This window comes from Aethalodelphis obliquidens, unplaced genomic scaffold (assembly GCF_003676395.1).
Source record: "Aethalodelphis obliquidens isolate GAN/ISIS:26980383/991018 unplaced genomic scaffold, ASM367639v1 scaffold50, whole genome shotgun sequence".
NCBI classification, from domain to species: domain Eukaryota; kingdom Metazoa; phylum Chordata; class Mammalia; order Artiodactyla; family Delphinidae; genus Aethalodelphis; species Aethalodelphis obliquidens.
The window spans coordinates 4,696,932-4,714,414 of record NW_020837994.1 but is presented as its reverse complement, the minus strand read 5'-3'; the positions used below and the strand labels follow the sequence as shown (position 1 = coordinate 4,714,414).

The window sequence follows — 17,483 nt, the reverse complement described above, 5'->3', positions numbered from 1 at the left end:
TTGAAGAACCTCCGTACTGTTTTCCACAGTGGCTGTACCAATTAACATTCCCACCAACAGTGTAGGAGGGTTCCCTTTTCCCCACACCCTCTCCAGCATTTATTATTTGTAGACTTTTTAATGATGACCATTCTGACTGGTGTGAGGTGGTACCTCATTGTAGTTTTTGATTAGCATTTCTCTAATAAAATAGATTTTTTTAAAGGCCACATCATCTATTCATTCAATAAGTGCTTATTGAATGTATGGTATGCATTAGGCACTGTCCTAGGTGCTGAAGATAAAGGCCTATTTAATGTGGGATAGAGGTGATCAGACAGGCATTTATGATACAGTGAGATGTATAAGCAAAATCATTTTGGAATATCCAGCAGGGGCACTTAATCCTGATAAGATAAAAGAATAATCAAAGAATGGATAAAAGAATGATTTCCTAAGGAGTGACGACCAAACAACTCTAAGGGTGAATAGAGGTGGGTTGATGATAGAGGGAGCTGCACATGCTAAGGTACAAAGACTAGAAACAGCATGGAATGTTTGGGTATTCCATGAAGTTGAATATGGTGGATTTGTTGAGCCATTAAACCAAAACTAGCAACTCATTAGTCTGGACTTCTAGAGAAGTCTGTATGAGAAAAAGTAACCCATTATATTTGTGAAGCCACTCTGGTAAGGTTTTCTGTTACTTGAACATATCCATAACCAGTAGAGTGAGACAGCATATTTAAGCTGAAATGAAGGGATGGATGAGATATCTTAGGAACAAAAGAAATGAAGTCCTAAAATAGAACCAGCTTTCAAGGAAAGGGCAGAAGTGGGCCTGCAAATGAATCCAAAACAGGGCAAAGAAATAAGAGGAGAAATCAAAAAAGTGGTGTCACAGGATGGCCGAGTTTCAAAAATGAAGTTGTGATCACTGCTGTCATATGCTGCCAAATTAAGGCAAAGACTAAAGCATCCATTTAATTTAACTAGTCAGATTGTGGTGGGTTTGGAGCAAATGGGACAGGTGAGAAAATGGAAACTGAGTGCATAGAACTTTTTTCAGAAGGGTAGAGGAGGAGTGTGTGTTAGCTAGAGGGGACTTTATCATACTATTAGTATGACCGCCCCAAGTTAATTTTTCTTTTTGGTTTCTTTCTTTCTTTCTTTTTAATATTTATTTATTTATTTAGGCTGTACCAGGTCTTAGTTGTGGCACATGGGATCTTCCTTGCGGCCTGTTTAGTTGCAGCATGCAGGCTCTTAGTTGTAGTATTCAGGCTTCTTAGTTGCAGCCTGTGGACTTCTTAGCTGCAGCATGCAGACTCTTAGTTGCGACATACATGTGGGATCTAGTTCCCTGACCAGGGATCGAACCTGGGCCCCCTACATTGGGAGTGCCGATTTTTATCCACTGGACCACCAGGGAAGTACCCCCCACCCCAAGTTGATTTTTCAAAAGAAATCTTCACAAGTCCTTTACTCTTACTTGAATTGTTGTTTGAGGCCAGCAGCAGTTTAAAAAAAATATCCATTGAAAGTCATATATTAAAAAAAAAGTCATATATAAATGAAAATACTCATAAATATCACATTTTGTGGCTTTTCAAGGGACCCAGTCTTAGTAAACCATTCCTTCTAGGAACATTTTTTTTTTCTTTAAAGTGTAGCACTTAAGCCTGCAGTTGGTGTACTTTCAGTTAGATTGTTACGCACATAAGAACTGAGGATTGAGATAATGATGCTTCTTTGCCAACAATGAAGAGTAAGCGGTGGTGATGTTAGTTTTTCAACATAACTGAACAATCTCAGTGGAACACATTAAGATCTTGACTATCCTGAACCTGTAGGAGAAAGGGTTCTTTAAACTGGGATATTTGTATGTCTTTTGGGTTGTCTCTAAACTCTTTGAACATATTTACAGAAATTTTTATGTTTACATTTTCTTAGGATGTCCATAGCTTTCATTCAAAATTAAGAGGTTGTCTTATGTTGGATTCCCCAGGCAGTAGACCCTGAGACAGAAATGTGAGTGCAAATAGTTTATTTGGAAACTGATGCCAGGAAACACTGACAAGGGCAGGGGAAGTGATACTGGAAAGGGGGAAAAAAAGCCAATATGGGATGTGTTTTCAAGTATGTTATTTTATAGGCTACTGGGACTAAATCCTCTGTTGAGCTGAAAGGCAGTGTAGGTTATATCTCAGATTCATCCCAGCAAAGGGGTTAAGGAGCTCTTTCAGTTACTGGTTTAGGGATGCCCTCAGGAATGCTTAACTCCCCTGCCCTGTAGTCAGAAAAAACCCTCATGTGAAGACTTGCACATGCTTGCAGGTTGGCCTGTACTGGAATCATAAGTGCTGAGGGGATAAAGGTGAGGTGCTGCCAGCATCTGCTACAGAGGTAACAAAAAAATACAGTTTTATTTCTTGGTTAATTGAAAATGTTTTAAAATTGTTTAATTGACTGGAAATTCTGTGACATTAAAGAATTATTAGTTTTTAGGTGGTAATAATATTATTATGCTTAGTTTTAAAGAGTCCTTATCCCTTAGAGATACACAGTGAAATATTTGTGGATGAAATCATGATATCTGGAATTTGCTTTAAAATAACACGTTAGGGTGGATCAAGGTGGTATGAATGGTTAAATAACCCATATGAGACTGCCAGAAAACATGCCCTGTTGTCTTTTTCTTTAAATTGTATCAAATGTGAATAAGAAGAGATCAGCTCCTTTAGAAATCTTCAGGCAGAACCTGTTTTTTATTGTTTTGCTGATGTTTCAATTGAACATACTTAAATCACCAGTATTGTATTCAGACAACCTGGTTTGCTTATTAATAATTTTTAATAGTCAGTTGGCTGGCCCCTGAATAAGGTGTCAGCATTTGCTTTAAATAAGACATGATCACCATCTGGTGGTGAATAACAGTAACTTTGGTTTGTTTATTGCTTTATGGTTTATAAAGTGTTTTCATGTACATTTTCTCATTTATTGAAATAACTGTAGAAGTTACAGTGAATTCATTTGTTATGCTTTCTGCCAAGATTTTAGGAAACTGTAAGATGACATGGTATGTTACTTATATCGTTATCTCTGCTTGTCAAATGAATGTTGATTGAAAGAAAAGTATGATCACTTGTTAGCAAGGAATAAAGATGACATAAATTTCATAAAGAAATAGTTATTTTTTTCAATTTATTTATCTTATTTATTTTGTTTTTGGCTGCATTGGGTCTTCCTTGCTGCACATGGGCCTTCTCTAGTTGCAGTGAGCAGGGGCTACTCTTCATTGTGGTGTGTGGGCTTCTCATTGTGGTGGCTTCTCTTGTTGTGGAGCACGGGCTCTAGGGCACGCAGGCTCAGTAGTTGTGGCTCGTGGGCTCAGTAGTTGTGGCACACGTGCTTTAGTTGCTCCGCAGTATGTGGGATCTTCCCGGACCAGGGCTTGAACCTGTGTCCCCTGCATTGGCAGGCGGATCCTTAACCACTACGCCACCAGGGAAGTCCCAAGAGATATAGTTCTTTTAATTTAAGTTCATAGATCTGCAGAATGGTCTTTAAAAGAAACATCAAACTGATTTCCTAACACCTAAAATCGTGGTATTGAATCATAAAGGCATTTCTTAGTGTGCTTTTAAGTTTTTAAATACTACGGAACATACATGATGGGGATAGAAATCTAGCACTTTATAGAGGTCTGGTGTTAGGAAATCACTATATAGGTATTTATTTAATTAAACTTGTGGACTTCATTATTGACTCCTGTATACAAATGTCCATGGGAGCATTCACATCTTCCATCCCTTTCCTCAAAAGGGAGAGAAAAGGGGAAATAAAACCCTGCCAATAAGTTGTTTTGGGTTAATGCTGTCACCAGATGGCTCACACAGTGAACTGAAATTCTAAAGCCACTTTTGCCATCTTTTTCATCTCATCTCCCTCATCACTTTCCTACATACTTTTCAGATAATTTTTCTTTCACACCTAAAGGAACTTTCTTTTTTTCTAGCTGTCTGAGAACTTTTAAAATTTCCTCACTCCATCTCTCCCTGTTGCTTTCCTTGTCCTTTATTTTCTTGTCCCATTCTAGTTCATCAAATAGTTGAATGAGCCAGGAACTGTGCTTGGTGGAGGGAATACAACAATGAAAAAGGCAGATAGATCTGACCCTTACCTTGGAGCTTACATCTAAGGGTGGCAGAGAGGAAGAAGAGGAGATAGATGATAGGTAATTACAAAGTGAGACTGTAAAGGTAGTTAAGACTATATGATGTCAAAGAGCCTACCTTTATTTTCTTTCTCTTTTCCTGTTTTATACTTAATTCTTACTCTCTCTTAATTATCAGTATTGGGGATAAATTTAAAACAATTTTTTAGCTAGCATGCTTGGTTTTCTGCTTTATTTAAATATTAAAATTGTAACATAATTTTTCCCATTATTGTGTTTAACATTATGGATAAAATCAGTTCTTGTGGGGTAGCAAGGCAGTTTGCAGCTTGGCTTTGGTTTCAGTGGATACAGCCTCTTTCGCAGGTTGAGCATTGTCTAAAGATGGTGCTTTACGTTTTGAGTAACAGTGTTTGCTTTTGAATTCTAAAGCACAGTGTTTCTCAACCTTTTTTTTTTTCTTTTTCCCATGATCACACTCCTAAAGAGAAAACTTTAATTTAAAATTAATTTTTCCCTAGCAAGAGAATTTAAATACTAAGGGGTAAGATTTTGTCAGGTAGGGTTAAGTTGCTGAGAACTGTAAACCATATCTGAGATATTTTGCCCTCCTCAAGGATCAGTTTTTGCCCTCTTGGGTGCAGTATTGCTCCCACGGAGAATATATACTGTAGTGGACTTTACTTTTATAATTGTAAATTTTCCAGAAAGCAATTTGGAAGTGAAGTGACTGTTTCAAAACTTTTAACTATGGAAACGGATAGGAAAACAGCAACAGCAGTCATGGTTGCACAACTTTGTGAATGTTATTAATGCCACTGAATTTTACACTTAAAATGGTTAAGATGACAAATTTTATGTTATTTGTATTTTACCACAATTTAAACATTAATCATAAAACATACCAAAACCCATTGATTTGTGTACTTTAAAAGGATGAAGTGTATGGTATGTAAATTACTTTTCAATAAAGCTGTTGAAAAAAGAAAGAATGGATTGGGAGGAGGAGTAGCAGTCTTTCTGTTGTTACAGAAAGCTGGATTACATTTTAGAAATGGTTAATGCCTCAGAGTGCATAGGCAGGAACAACCGAAGGTAAAAGATAAAAACCCAGATACTGAGCTATGCCGAAAGGGTGGCTTGATTCATAAGTCAGGTCTTCTGAACTATTCCTCCATCCATTTGGTACTTTAAGAAACATTAGGAAGAGCCTTGGATTGGAAGGCCAGAGGTCTGGGATCTTGCTTGGGCTCTCTTCGACCTTGAGCAATTGACATGACATCTTAGTTGCTAAGTTTTCTAGTTTATCAGAGAGTGTGCTTTCAGTTCAAAAATGCTAAATCCTATGATGACTGCTGTGTTATTCTAAGGCAAATAAATACCTGCCTCAATACTTAAGACTTGGACATTGAATATTAGAGCTGGAAGACTTTAGATCATCTGGTACAACTCCATTTATGGATGAGAAAATTGAGGTTTGCACCTCTTTCTCTTGACTCTTTCTAGTGCTTTTCATAATATACATGTAACGCAGTTTTAAAGAATACTTAGTTGGGCTTCCCTGGTGGCGCAGTGGTTGAGAGTCCACCTGCCAATGCAGGGGACATGGGTTTGTGCCCCGGTCTGGGAGGATCCCACATGCCGCAGAGCGGCTGGGCCCGTGAGCCATGGCCGCTGAGTCTGCCCGTCTGGAGCCTGTGCTCCGCAACGGGAGAGACTGCAACAGTAAGAGGCCCGTGTGCCGCAAAAAAAAAAAAAAAAAAAAAAAAAAGAATACTTAGTTGAAATATTAAGTGCAGGCTTTTAAGTGCAGTATGAACATTTGAAATGATGAAGAGTATGAGAAATAAGACACGGTACACATAAATTTATTTAACTTTATTATTAAATGTCTGTGTGTATATGTTGTCTTTCTAAATCATGACTAATCAAACAAAAAGTTGTGGTTTCTGCTTTTAAAAATGAACAAATCAATAGGAATCACATAGAAGACAGATATATAGTAGTTACTTTCTCAGATTGAGATTGGTGAAGGTGCTTGTTAGAAAATATTTTAGAAATTTTGAAATTTCCTAGATTTTGCAGTTTTCCTTGAGGGTACTTCTCTAAATCTCCACTGCTGCCACCTTAGTCCAAGCCATCATTATCTCTTGCCTGAAGTATGGCACTAGCCTCCTAGTTAGTCTAGTCGTATTCCCCACTTATACAAAGTTAGAAAGCTGTATAATGCAGTTTCACATGCTCATCACCTAGATTCAGTGAAATTTTGTAATTTTGTTTCATCTGTAACTCCATCTGTCCTCTGCTGCTTAGGTTATTATGAAGCAGAGCCTAGACAAAGAATGATCTTTTAAAAACTTAGATCAGGAAACTTTCCTAAATTCCTCCCTTGATTTCTCATTACACTCAAAATATAATCAAAACTCTTTACACGGACCTCAAGGCTTTATAAGATATGACCTTTGCTTACTTCTTCAGTGGCATCTTTTACCATTTTCTCTTTCCTGCCACACTGGAAGCTTTTATCTGCCTCAGGTCTTCTCTACAGGCATTTCCTTGTGCCTGGCATGTTCTTCCCTTCCTTGGTTTGGTTGGCTGCTGCTTTTCATTCTTTTTTTTTATTAGAGAGCCTTTCGCTGATGGTTTTATCCTGTGTAAAAATGTTTACCTAAAATGTTAGCAGTTGGTGCATTTAGGTGACAGGTGTACTAGTCTTTCAACCTTTCACTAGATTTAAAATAATTGGAGGAAAAGATGTTGAGGGAAAAAAATCCCTCCTCTTCCTTAAATACCATGAGATCATTATTTCTTTCTTTTAAAATTTGTTTTGGGTCTCTCTTTCCTTCCTTCCCTACCCATCCCCCCACCCCTCCCATGATTATTAAATTGAGTAGAGAGAAAAGAGAGAAGGGAAATAGAATTATCTGATTAGAGTTGGAGGTGTATGTTATTGGAAGCCATTGCCTCAAGTACCTCGGATTCCCTCTGCCAGGACGCTGTTTTTCAAGTACATATAAGGAAAGAGTAACCCTTTAAAGACTGACTGATGTGAGGGTGGCTCACATCATCTTACCTAGAGGTCTTTCCTCCCCATAAACATCTACCTTCTCCTTCAGGAAGAGGTGCTGAATGCTGGTTATTCGAGCCTCCAGCCATACTGATGTTTATAGTAGTACACTGATTACTTTCTTTGTAGCAGAGATGTTTTCACGGCTTTGGTTCTGAAATAATCTGAGCCATGTTTGGTGTGTTTCTTTACCTATATGGGAACAGCAGTATGATTCTAAATGAAACCCAAAACCTAAATGGAGCATTAGAAACCCCTTGGTTTGCCTGCTTACATAACAACTATTCTTGGATTTTTTTTTTTCCATTATGGTAATAATGGAAAGCTGAGCTTAGTGATTTATATTACACTTACCTGGCATCTCGCATCTATAAACTGTAGCTTTTCAGATAATGACCAAAGTTTTAGTTCATAGTCTTGAGACTTCTTTTTTTTCTTGCTTTTCTGAAAACTTTAAGATGATTGATTAAATGAACTTTTTGCAGATAAGGTATATAAAAACATAATAGTTACTTCAAGGATCAAGTGGACTGTGGGACCAGTGTCATTATGGTTAAAACTGTGCTCCCCCAACAGAGTTTGTAGAAACTGGCAGTAAGTAAAATCTTTTTGTAAGCTTATACTTAAATCCCTGTATCTGAAATCAGTGTTCTTTTATCAATGGCCTACATAAAATCAACTGTGTTGTGACTCTAAGTGTATTGCTGCTTACAACCGTAGAGGAAGTTTAAGTAAAAGACTTCAATGAGAAATGAGAGGAATTACGTAATTTAGTTATTATGACCAGCTGTAAATTTCTGCCATTAAAAAGAGAATTGTACATAATAAAACTAGAATTTCAGAAGCAGCAGCATTCTTAAGGCTTGGTGCTGGAAAGATGCTTAGAAAAACGTAACTATAGAACATCTTTGGGTGATTGGATCAGTAATACATTCTGGGATCCTAACCACTTACTGCTGTTTCATACCTGCATCATTTTGGCAGGCCCTTCATGAATTCACACAGCACCTGACCTTTTCTTCTGCTTCAGAACCTTTCACCTTCTTGAGGCCTTGTGAAAGAAACGTGTCTGTTAAAGGTTATATATCAAATCTGTCATGTGAAAAGGTAGAGATCTTGGTTCAATTGGGACAAAACCTGTATTTTTCAGAATGACATGAAATTGGTTAATAGATAATTCTTAGAAGGAAGTTAATAATTACCTAATGTTCTCAAAATGAAATTATTTAGGAAATGTTCCAGGTGATAAATAAGTGAATTTATAGATCGTCAGTGCGTGTTATAGAAAATGATCATGTGTTTAAAAAATATGATTGATATTTTATAGCTGCACTGCCCCAAACCCTAGCCACTTACCACATGTGGCTATTTAAGTTAATTAAAAATTAGTAAAATTAAAAGTCTAATTCCTTAGTTTTATTAGCCACATATCAAGTGCTAAATAGTCACATGTAGCTAATGGCTGCTGTTTTGAAAAGTGCAGATATAGACTGCACTGTTTAGAGAATGCCAAGTATGGGAATTATAATATTTTCAATTTAACTTTTCTATTGAAGTTTTTGTCTGCTTCTTATTGACTGGCAAAATATTAAGAGCTACAAGTGTCCATAAGGTTATTAGCCTGTCAGTTCTATTTGTAACAAAAAAATATAAGTAAATTGGATGTTAACTAGACATATTGTGGTGATCATTTTGCAGTATTTACAAATATCAAGTCATTATGTTGTACACCTGAAACTAAATATAGTGTTATATGTCAGTTGTATCACCAAAAAAAGAAAAAAAAAATTAAGTAAATTGTTAGTAAATTGTGAGTTCTAAATTTTAGTTTTAAACGTGCTAGCTCTATGTGATCCAGTACAGTAGCCAGTAGCCAGTAGCCATATGTGGCCCTTGAGCACTTGAAATATGGCTAGGGTGAATTGAGATATGCTGTAAGGGTAAAATGATATGTTTTGAATACTAGGTATCACCCCAAAAGTGTACAATGGTTGGAGACGGTCGAAAGGTACAAACTTTCAGTTATAAAATAAATAAGTCATGGGGAGGTAATATACAGAATGGTGACTACAGTTAATAATAGTGTACTAAAAAAAAAAATAAAAAAAAATAATAGTGTACTGCATATTTGAAAGTTGCTAAGCAAGGAGATCTTAAAAGTTCTCATAAGAAAAACAATTTGTAACTATGTATGGTGGTGGGTGTAACTAGACTTATTGTGATCATTTTGCAGTGTATACAAATATTAAATCATTATGTTGTACACCTGAAAGTAATACTGTGATATGTCAATGATGTATAATTTTAATTGAGTTATAAATCAAAAAAATAAGTAAAATGTCAAGTAAAAGTCTGAAATTTTAAATGCTGATAGTATGTTGAAATAACATTGAGCTATATAGTGCTACATAACATAAATTGTTAAAATTAATTTTGACCTGTTTTTTTTACTTTTATGAATGAACTAATAGAAAATTTGAAATTATGTGGCTCATTTTATATTTTTATTGGATAGTACTGTGTAACAGCCAATGCTCTAATAAGGAAATCTACTTCTACATGCCTAAATCAAGAATGACTATATTTGCGAAGTGGGATGAAAAACATTTTTTGCATATATTTACTTTTGTCCTCTTGGATTTTTAAAAATAGTACCAATTGCATCAAAACTTTTTGTGGTTTCATTTGTCTGTGATGTGGAGGATATGCATAAAACACAGGTGCAGAGCTTTTACCTGATAAATGAGTGATATAGATAATATGAATACTGTGGGCATTCCCAGGAAAAAGACGTTGCTGGAATCATTGGAAAGGTATCCCAGAGACTTTTAGGGCTTTTATTGACCCAACATTAAAAGATGAATATGATTCAAGTGGCAGAGAACAGTAAACTGGAGCGCTTGAATAAAAGCCCAGATAGGTTGTAGACTGGGTATGCTTAGTGGATAGTGAACAGGCCAGAATGACTTGAATCAAGCATTTCAGTGCAGAAGTAAGAGGGAAGGTTTGGAGAGTTAGGTTGAAATTGAATATTGGGACTCTTTGGCTAGGGTAAGAAATCTAGATGAGTTTATATAAGTATCTAGGAGCCATCAAAGATATTTATGAACTGGGAAGTGACATGAAAGCAGTATTTTTTTTTTTAAAGATTGCTTTGGTTACAGGAGAGTATCCATACCTGTTTTTCTGAAGTGAGAAGGTGCAATGATATCATAGAGAAATTGGGGGAGATAGGGAGCAGGTTTGAGATGTAGAAAGGTAGAATCATTAAGACTACTATGTTTGGGGAAAAGGAAAAAGAAATTGAAACTGACCTTGGTTCCCCAAATGTCATGACAGAAGTGAAAATAAAGGTATTTTAGCTTTGTATAATGTTTTCTTTTTTTAATTATTATTAATTTATATATTTTTGGCTGCATTGGGTCTTTGTTGCTGCGCGCGGGCTTTCTCTAGTTGTGGCAAGCAGGGGCTACTCTTCGTTGTGGTGTGCAGGGTTCTCATTGCGGTGGCTTTTCTTGTTGTGGAGCAGGGGCTCTAGGCACGCGGGCTTCAGTAGTTGTAGCATGTGGGCTCAGTAGTTGTGGCTTGTGGGCTCTAGAGCATAGGATCAGTAGTTGTGGCGCATGGGCTTAGTTGCTCTACGGCATGTGGGATCTTCCCGGACCAGGGCTCGAACCTGTGTCCCCTGCATTGGCAGGTGGATTCTTAACCACTGCGCCACCAGGGAAGCCCTGTATAATGTTTCCTGTTTTTAAAACTGTAAGATAGCCAGTTCAACCCTTTATTACAGACGAGGAATTTGAGAGTCATTGTTTAAAGAACTTGACCAGAATCATGGTCTCTTTGTCTTAAGTAGTAGAGCTGAGAATTGAGCCCAGGTCTTTTTCTTCCTGATGTATTGTCATTGGCATCTACTCAGTTGCCTAATTCAGTGCCTCAGTTTTTCTTGATGCTTTCCCTTTGCTCAGTCAGCCAGTCCCTAAGTTTTATTATTTGTTTCCTAAACATATCTCAAATCCCCCCACTTCTCTTGGTACCACCTCTGCCTTCAGGTTACTCCCATCTTTCTGGATTGATATTTTCCTGAATTTATATCGTCTCTACCCTGCATACCACCTCCTAAAACAAATAAGCAAATAAAAGCTATCTGTTTTCCTACAGTTCAGTTTTTGAGATCTTTCTAAATTATAGAGCACTCTCACTTAAACTTTTTAATAAAATGTAAACTTTGTAGCCTGTTCTTATAAGATTCTTCATGATCGTACCCCTTTTCTGAGTGCTTCCACTTCCATGCTCACTTTGTTTTTCAGCCTTTTGTATTTGTTACTTTCATAAGCAGTGTCCTTTCCCCCTTTTCTCCACTCCACCCTCAATCCTGTGTATTCTGGTCTTGGCTTAGTTTGATTGTCTGTTTACTCATCTGTAATCATCCCTCCCCTGCTTCTTTCCTTTACCTCCAACTCACCCACCATTTACCTCCCCACCCCCCCACCCCAGAGAAGACTCCCTTAAGTAGGCTCATTAAAGGTAGAGACTATTTCTTGCTTACTAATAGTGGACCCACAGAAATTTGTTGAATAGTGAAATGTTTTTATGCTTCAGGGTCATTTCAAGTTAGAAGTGGCTTTACTGGAGCGTAAAGAATCTGAAAGAATGAATGAAAAAAATTAGTCCATCACTTCCCAACCTGTACTTCAGAGCACTTGTATACTACAAGGTATTGTGTGTTTCACAGAAAAAGATTCCATGATCAAATATATTAGGGAATGCTGCAGATTATATCCAAGATAGGGATATAGACTATTTATATAAGACTAATCAATTAAGACTTCGGGAAGTTCTGTGGTAAAAATAAATATATATTTCCCTAATGTATTTGATTAGGGAAACTTTTTAGATAGTATAAATGTAATTTCTCTTAGGTTACTAGCAGTATTTGGTATTTGGGAATTGCTAAATGTGTGTGTCCTTTATTTCCCTCAGGTCTAATTAATACAGTTATACCATATAATCAGATGATGTCCAGGGGATATTTGGAGGAACTCTGGTTGTTTACAGTTGGAAGAGAAAACTTGAGGGAAGATACAGCTGTGTTCAAATATTTGAAGTTTCCAATAAAAGAGGAATTGAAAGTATTTTCTTTGAAACTAGAGAATAAGAGCAAGAAATGGGAGGAAGGTGTAGGGAGGCAGATTTTTTACTTTGTGTAAGGGTAACTTTCTAATAATTAGAATTTTGGAAGGTTAAGTAAATTTTCTGTCCCTGTAGTTTGTCAAGCAGAGATTTATAGGGATGCTATAGAGGAGTTTAGCACATTAGATAAGGGATGGGTCAGAAGAGTAGTTTTCTTCAACAGCTTGAAAACCAATTAGACTCTATTTCTGAGATATCTGTCAATTTGGAATTTATATTCGTTGATTCCTTTCTGATTCTGTGAATCTGTGTCTTGGTCTGCAATCTCAGTCAAGAAACCAAATATGTGGTATGAGAAACACAGTAGAAATTTTAGTTGTATAGTTAAGTGATTTTACTTTATGGTATTTTTTATAGACTTTATTTTTTAGAGCAGTTTTAGATTCACAAAAAAAACTGAGCACAAAGTAGAGAGAGTTCACATATACCCTCTTCCTCCGCACATGTACAACCTCTCTCACTGTCCACATCCCACACTACTATGGTACATTCGTTGAAATTGATGAACCTACATTGACACATTATTATCACCCAAAAGTCTGCAGTTTACATTAGAGTTCACTCTTAATTGTTGATGTTTTGAAAGAAAACATGAATATTCTTGTTCATGTTTTAAAAAGTAGTTTTCAGTTATTTCTTGCCCTAGTTTAGTCTTTTCTGATTCAGAGTTCTAAAAGATAACTAAATCAACATCTATTTTGAAAAAGTATTCAGCATTGAAGAAAGTTCTTTTTTTATGATCCTAAATGTTTACAAATGTTTTATTTTGCTGGCTAACAGTATTTTTTCTTCCTTTTAAGTACCTAAAGAATTGGTGGAGCTCCATTTGAAGTTGATGAGGAAGATTGGCAAATCTGTTACAGCAGATAGATGGGAAAAATATTTGATCAAGGTAAATATTTGTAAATCACCTTCTCTATATTCTATCTAGCATAAATCGATGTTATGTTGCATAATATGCTCTGATTTTTAAAATGGTCTCCTAAAAGTTGTAAAATATGACTCAGAAATCTATATGATTACTACAGGTATGTGATTCTTTTTTGCAGCTACTAAGCAATAGTCTAGAGTCCCAAAGTTAGATTTCAGAGGTGTTATCTTTTGTGTCAAACACCGTGCTCAGGACTTTTTCATGTTTTCTCTCAGTTTCTTTCATGATTTCTTAAAATCGTCCTGATCAACTCAATTAAGCTATAGATGAGGCCCAACAAAGTTGTCGTTTTTCTTTGAGATCACATAGTATGTGTAGACAGAGCCAAAATTTGTCTTTTACTTAAAAAGTAAAATGTCCAAAGACCTTTAGGTCAGTATGGAAGGCTTCCAAGTTAACAATAGGCCAAACCTGTCCTTAATGAGAACAACTTGGGTAATCAGAAAATGATTGCTTTAGGATAAACCCTATTAGGGCACGACCATTCAGGAAAATTGTCTGGATGGAATTGCATCCAAACTTTTGAGATCCACACAATTTTGTGAGGGAGGGGGGTGATATTTTGAACTCTAACATACTAGAATATTAGGTTACATTTTTAGGCGATTGAAAACCTGTAATTTTCTTATCGTCTTTTTAAAAGTGTATGTTTATGTATACATATATTTTCATACTGCTTTTGCAGGCGTGCGCATATGATTGTAGAGTGCTATGAAAAGAGGAACCATCAGGGAACAGGAGTTGCTTGTTCTTATCATAAAAAATCACATGTGCTGTTTCAGTTATCTTTGCTGTGTAACACACCACTCTAAATTAAGTGACATAAAACAATAATCATTTTAATCAGCTCAGTGACTCTCTGGGTTGGGAATTTGGAAAAGGTCACTTTCACTGTACTCTGTTGGTTGAAGCAACCACAGTTCTCCCCAGATTCAGGGAGAGGAGGCATAGACCTGAACGCTCAGCAAGTGGTAGGAGTGTCTTAACTTTTGAAAAGCCCAATATGAGATGAGATATATTTCAATACTTTTGCACAAGTTTGAAGCCCTGGAAAGTTGGCTCAGCATTTCAAAAATTTGATGCTGTGTGATTTTCTAAAAGCCTTGATTAACTAATATTTAATTAAATCTCTGAACTATATTAAACTGTGGATAATAAATGAGCAAAGTTTTAACTGTTTAAAGTCCTTTTAAACATACCAGTGGGGCAGGGGGTGGATACCAGTGAAGTTGCTGCTTTGCCTTTAACAAAATATTTATTAACAGTCTAGGTCTGGACCTTAAAAAGAGGTGCTAGAATTTCAGGACAGTAGTTTTTAACATAACATTTTAAAGGGTGTAGTTGTTTGTAAATCTGTTTATTAAAGTGGGTTGGTTTGTTTTGTATATGTTCTGAGAACTGAGGTAGAAATATCTTGTATACTAATCTCAACTCTACTGTTAACAAAATTTGGGTCCACGGATAATCTCCTTTTGCCCCCTTGTATCTCAGTTTCTTCATAAAATGTGGTAATTGGGACAAGATGATTTTATAAACCCCTTTAGTTTTATGGTCATAACTGCAGGTTCTAGCTCAATTTTTTTGAATTGAGATACATTCACATAACATAAAATTTGCCCTTTGAAAGTGTACAATTCAGTGTTTTTAGTATATTCACAAGGTTGTGCAACCATCACCAGTATCCAAACCAGAACATCTTCATCGCCCCAGAAGAAACCTCATACCCATTAGCAATTACTTCCCCTTTCCCCCAGTCCTTAGCAACCACTGATCTGTTTTCTGACTCTGTGAATTTGCCTATTATGGAGGTTTCATATAAATGGAATCAGAATCTGTAGTAGCCTTTGTGTCTGGCTTCTTTCACTTAGCAAAATGTTTTCAAGGTTCATCTGTGTTGTAGCATGTATCAGAACTTTGTTTGTTTTTATGCTTGAATAATATTCCATTGTGTGGATAATATTACATTTAATCTGCTTATCAGTTTATAATATTTGCCTTGTTTCTACCTTTTGGCTATTATAAATAGTACTGATATGAACATTTGTGTACAGATTTTTGGGTAGACAGGTGATTCAGTTTTTTGAGTATATATCTAGGGTAGAATTGCTGGGTTATATGGTAATTCTTCGTTTAATTTTTTGAGGAACTGCCAGACTGTTCCAAAACAGCTCCAACGTTTTTCCCTAGGAACCTATGAGGGTTCCAACTTTTCCACATCCCACCTTACCAACACTTATTATTGACTGATTGATTTTAGCCCTCCCAGTGGGGATGAAGTACTATCTCATTATGGTTTTGATTTACATTTTCCTTATGATTAAAGGATGTTGAACCTTCTTTTCATGGGCTTGTTGGACTTTGTGTGTATCTTCTTTGGAAAAATGTCTATTCACGTCCTTGTCCATTTTTTAATTGGTTGTCTTCTTGTTTTTGAGTTTTTAAAGTTTTTTTTATATATTCTGCATACTAGACCCTTACCAGATATATGGTTTGCAAATATTTTCTCCCATTATGTGTGTTGTCTTTTCAGTTTCTGTGTAATATCTTTTGATGCATGGAAGTTTTCATTTTGATTAAGTCCAATATTTTTCTAATGTGGCTAGTGCTTTGGTGTCATATATAAGAAACTGTTGCCCAAGCCAGGTCATGAAGATTTAATTCTATATTTTGTTTTAAGAGTTTGTAGTTTTAGTTCTTAAATTTAGATCTATAACCCATTTAATTTTTGAATATACTCTCAGATAGGAGTCCAACTATATTCTTTGCACATAGATATACATTTGTTCTATTACCATTTGTAAAAAACATTCTTTCCCTCACTGGATTGCCTTGACATCCTTGTAGAAAGTCAATTGACCGTAAATGTGAGAGTTTATTTCTGAAGTTTTCATTCTGTTGACTTACATGTTGTTATTTATGCTGGTACCATATAGTCTTGATTACTGCAACTTTGTGGTAAATTTTGAAATTGTTCATCTTTTCCAAAATTGTTTTGGCTGTTCTGCATCACTTTCATTTCCTTATGAGTTTGAGGATCAGCTTATCAGTATCTGCAAAAATGCCAGTTAGGATTTGCATAGGGATTGTATATAATCTGTAGATAGATTTGGGGAGTATTGGCTTCTTAACAGTAGTAAGTTTTCTGATCCATGAAAATAGGATGTCTTTCAAAATATGTAGGTCTTTAATTCTTTCAAAAATGTTTTGCAGTTTTCTGACTCCAGTCTTATACTTTTGTTCAATTTATTCCTTAGCATTTTGCTGTTTTTGAGGGTATTGTAAATGGAATTTTCTTAATTTCATTTTCATATCATTCACTGCTATTGTGTAGAAATATGACTAATGATTGTATGTTGATCTTGTATGTTGCAACTTTGCCAAACTCATTATTAGCTCAAATAGCTTTTTTTGTGAATTCTTAAGATTTTCTATATACAAGATTATGTCATCTGCAAACATAGATAGGCTTACTTCCCCCTTTTCAATCTGGATACGCTTTATTTCTTTTTCTTGCATAATTGCTTTGCTGGAACCTCTGGTACACTGTTGAATAGAAATGGTGAGAGCAGACATCCTTGTCATGTTCCTGATCCTAGGGGGAAAGTTTTCAGCCTTTCAACTTTTAGTATGGTGTTATTTGAGGGTTTTTCATTGATGTCCTTTATCAGGTTGAGGAAATTCTCTTCTTTTCCTAGTTTGTTTAGTGTTTTTATCATGAAAGCTGTTGGATTTTGTCAGATGTTTTTTCTGCATCTATTGAGTTAACCACACAAATTTTGTCCTTTATTCTATTAATGTGGTATATTACCTTGATTAATTTTCATATGTTGAAACCTTGCAATCCTGTAACCAATCCCACTTGGTCATGGTCCATAATCATTTTTATCTGTTGCTAGATTTGGTTTGTTAATTTATTTTTGAGGATTTTTGTGCCTATGTTCATAAGGGATATCCGTATTTTTTTTTTTTTTTCTTGAGGTGTCTTTGTCTGGTTTTGCTATCTTGGTAATGCTGGCCTCTTATGTTGAATTGAGAAGTGTTTCCTCTGCTTTTATTTTTTTTGCAAGTGTTTGTGAGGTATTTATTAGAATTTAGCAGGGAAGCCAGGTGCACTTGGGCTTTTCTTTGTTGAAAAT

The 17,483-nt window shown here is 35.9% G+C and overlaps 1 protein-coding gene across 3 annotated transcripts in view; it reads left to right on the top strand.

Annotated features, from left to right (window-relative positions):
- The window catches only part of RSF1 (remodeling and spacing factor 1), a 165,566-nt gene that overhangs the window by 29,704 nt on the left and 118,379 nt on the right, over window positions 1-17,483 (top strand). For 2 of the 3 annotated variants that reach the window (XM_027083495.1, XM_027083493.1), the window contains exon 2: window positions 13,217-13,308. In XM_027083495.1, coding sequence (XP_026939296.1) covers window positions 13,217-13,308 — 92 coding nt within the window. Of the gene's footprint in view, window positions 1-13,213; window positions 13,309-17,483 lie in introns of those variants that run through there. The other variant, XM_027083494.1, reaches the window with a different exon arrangement.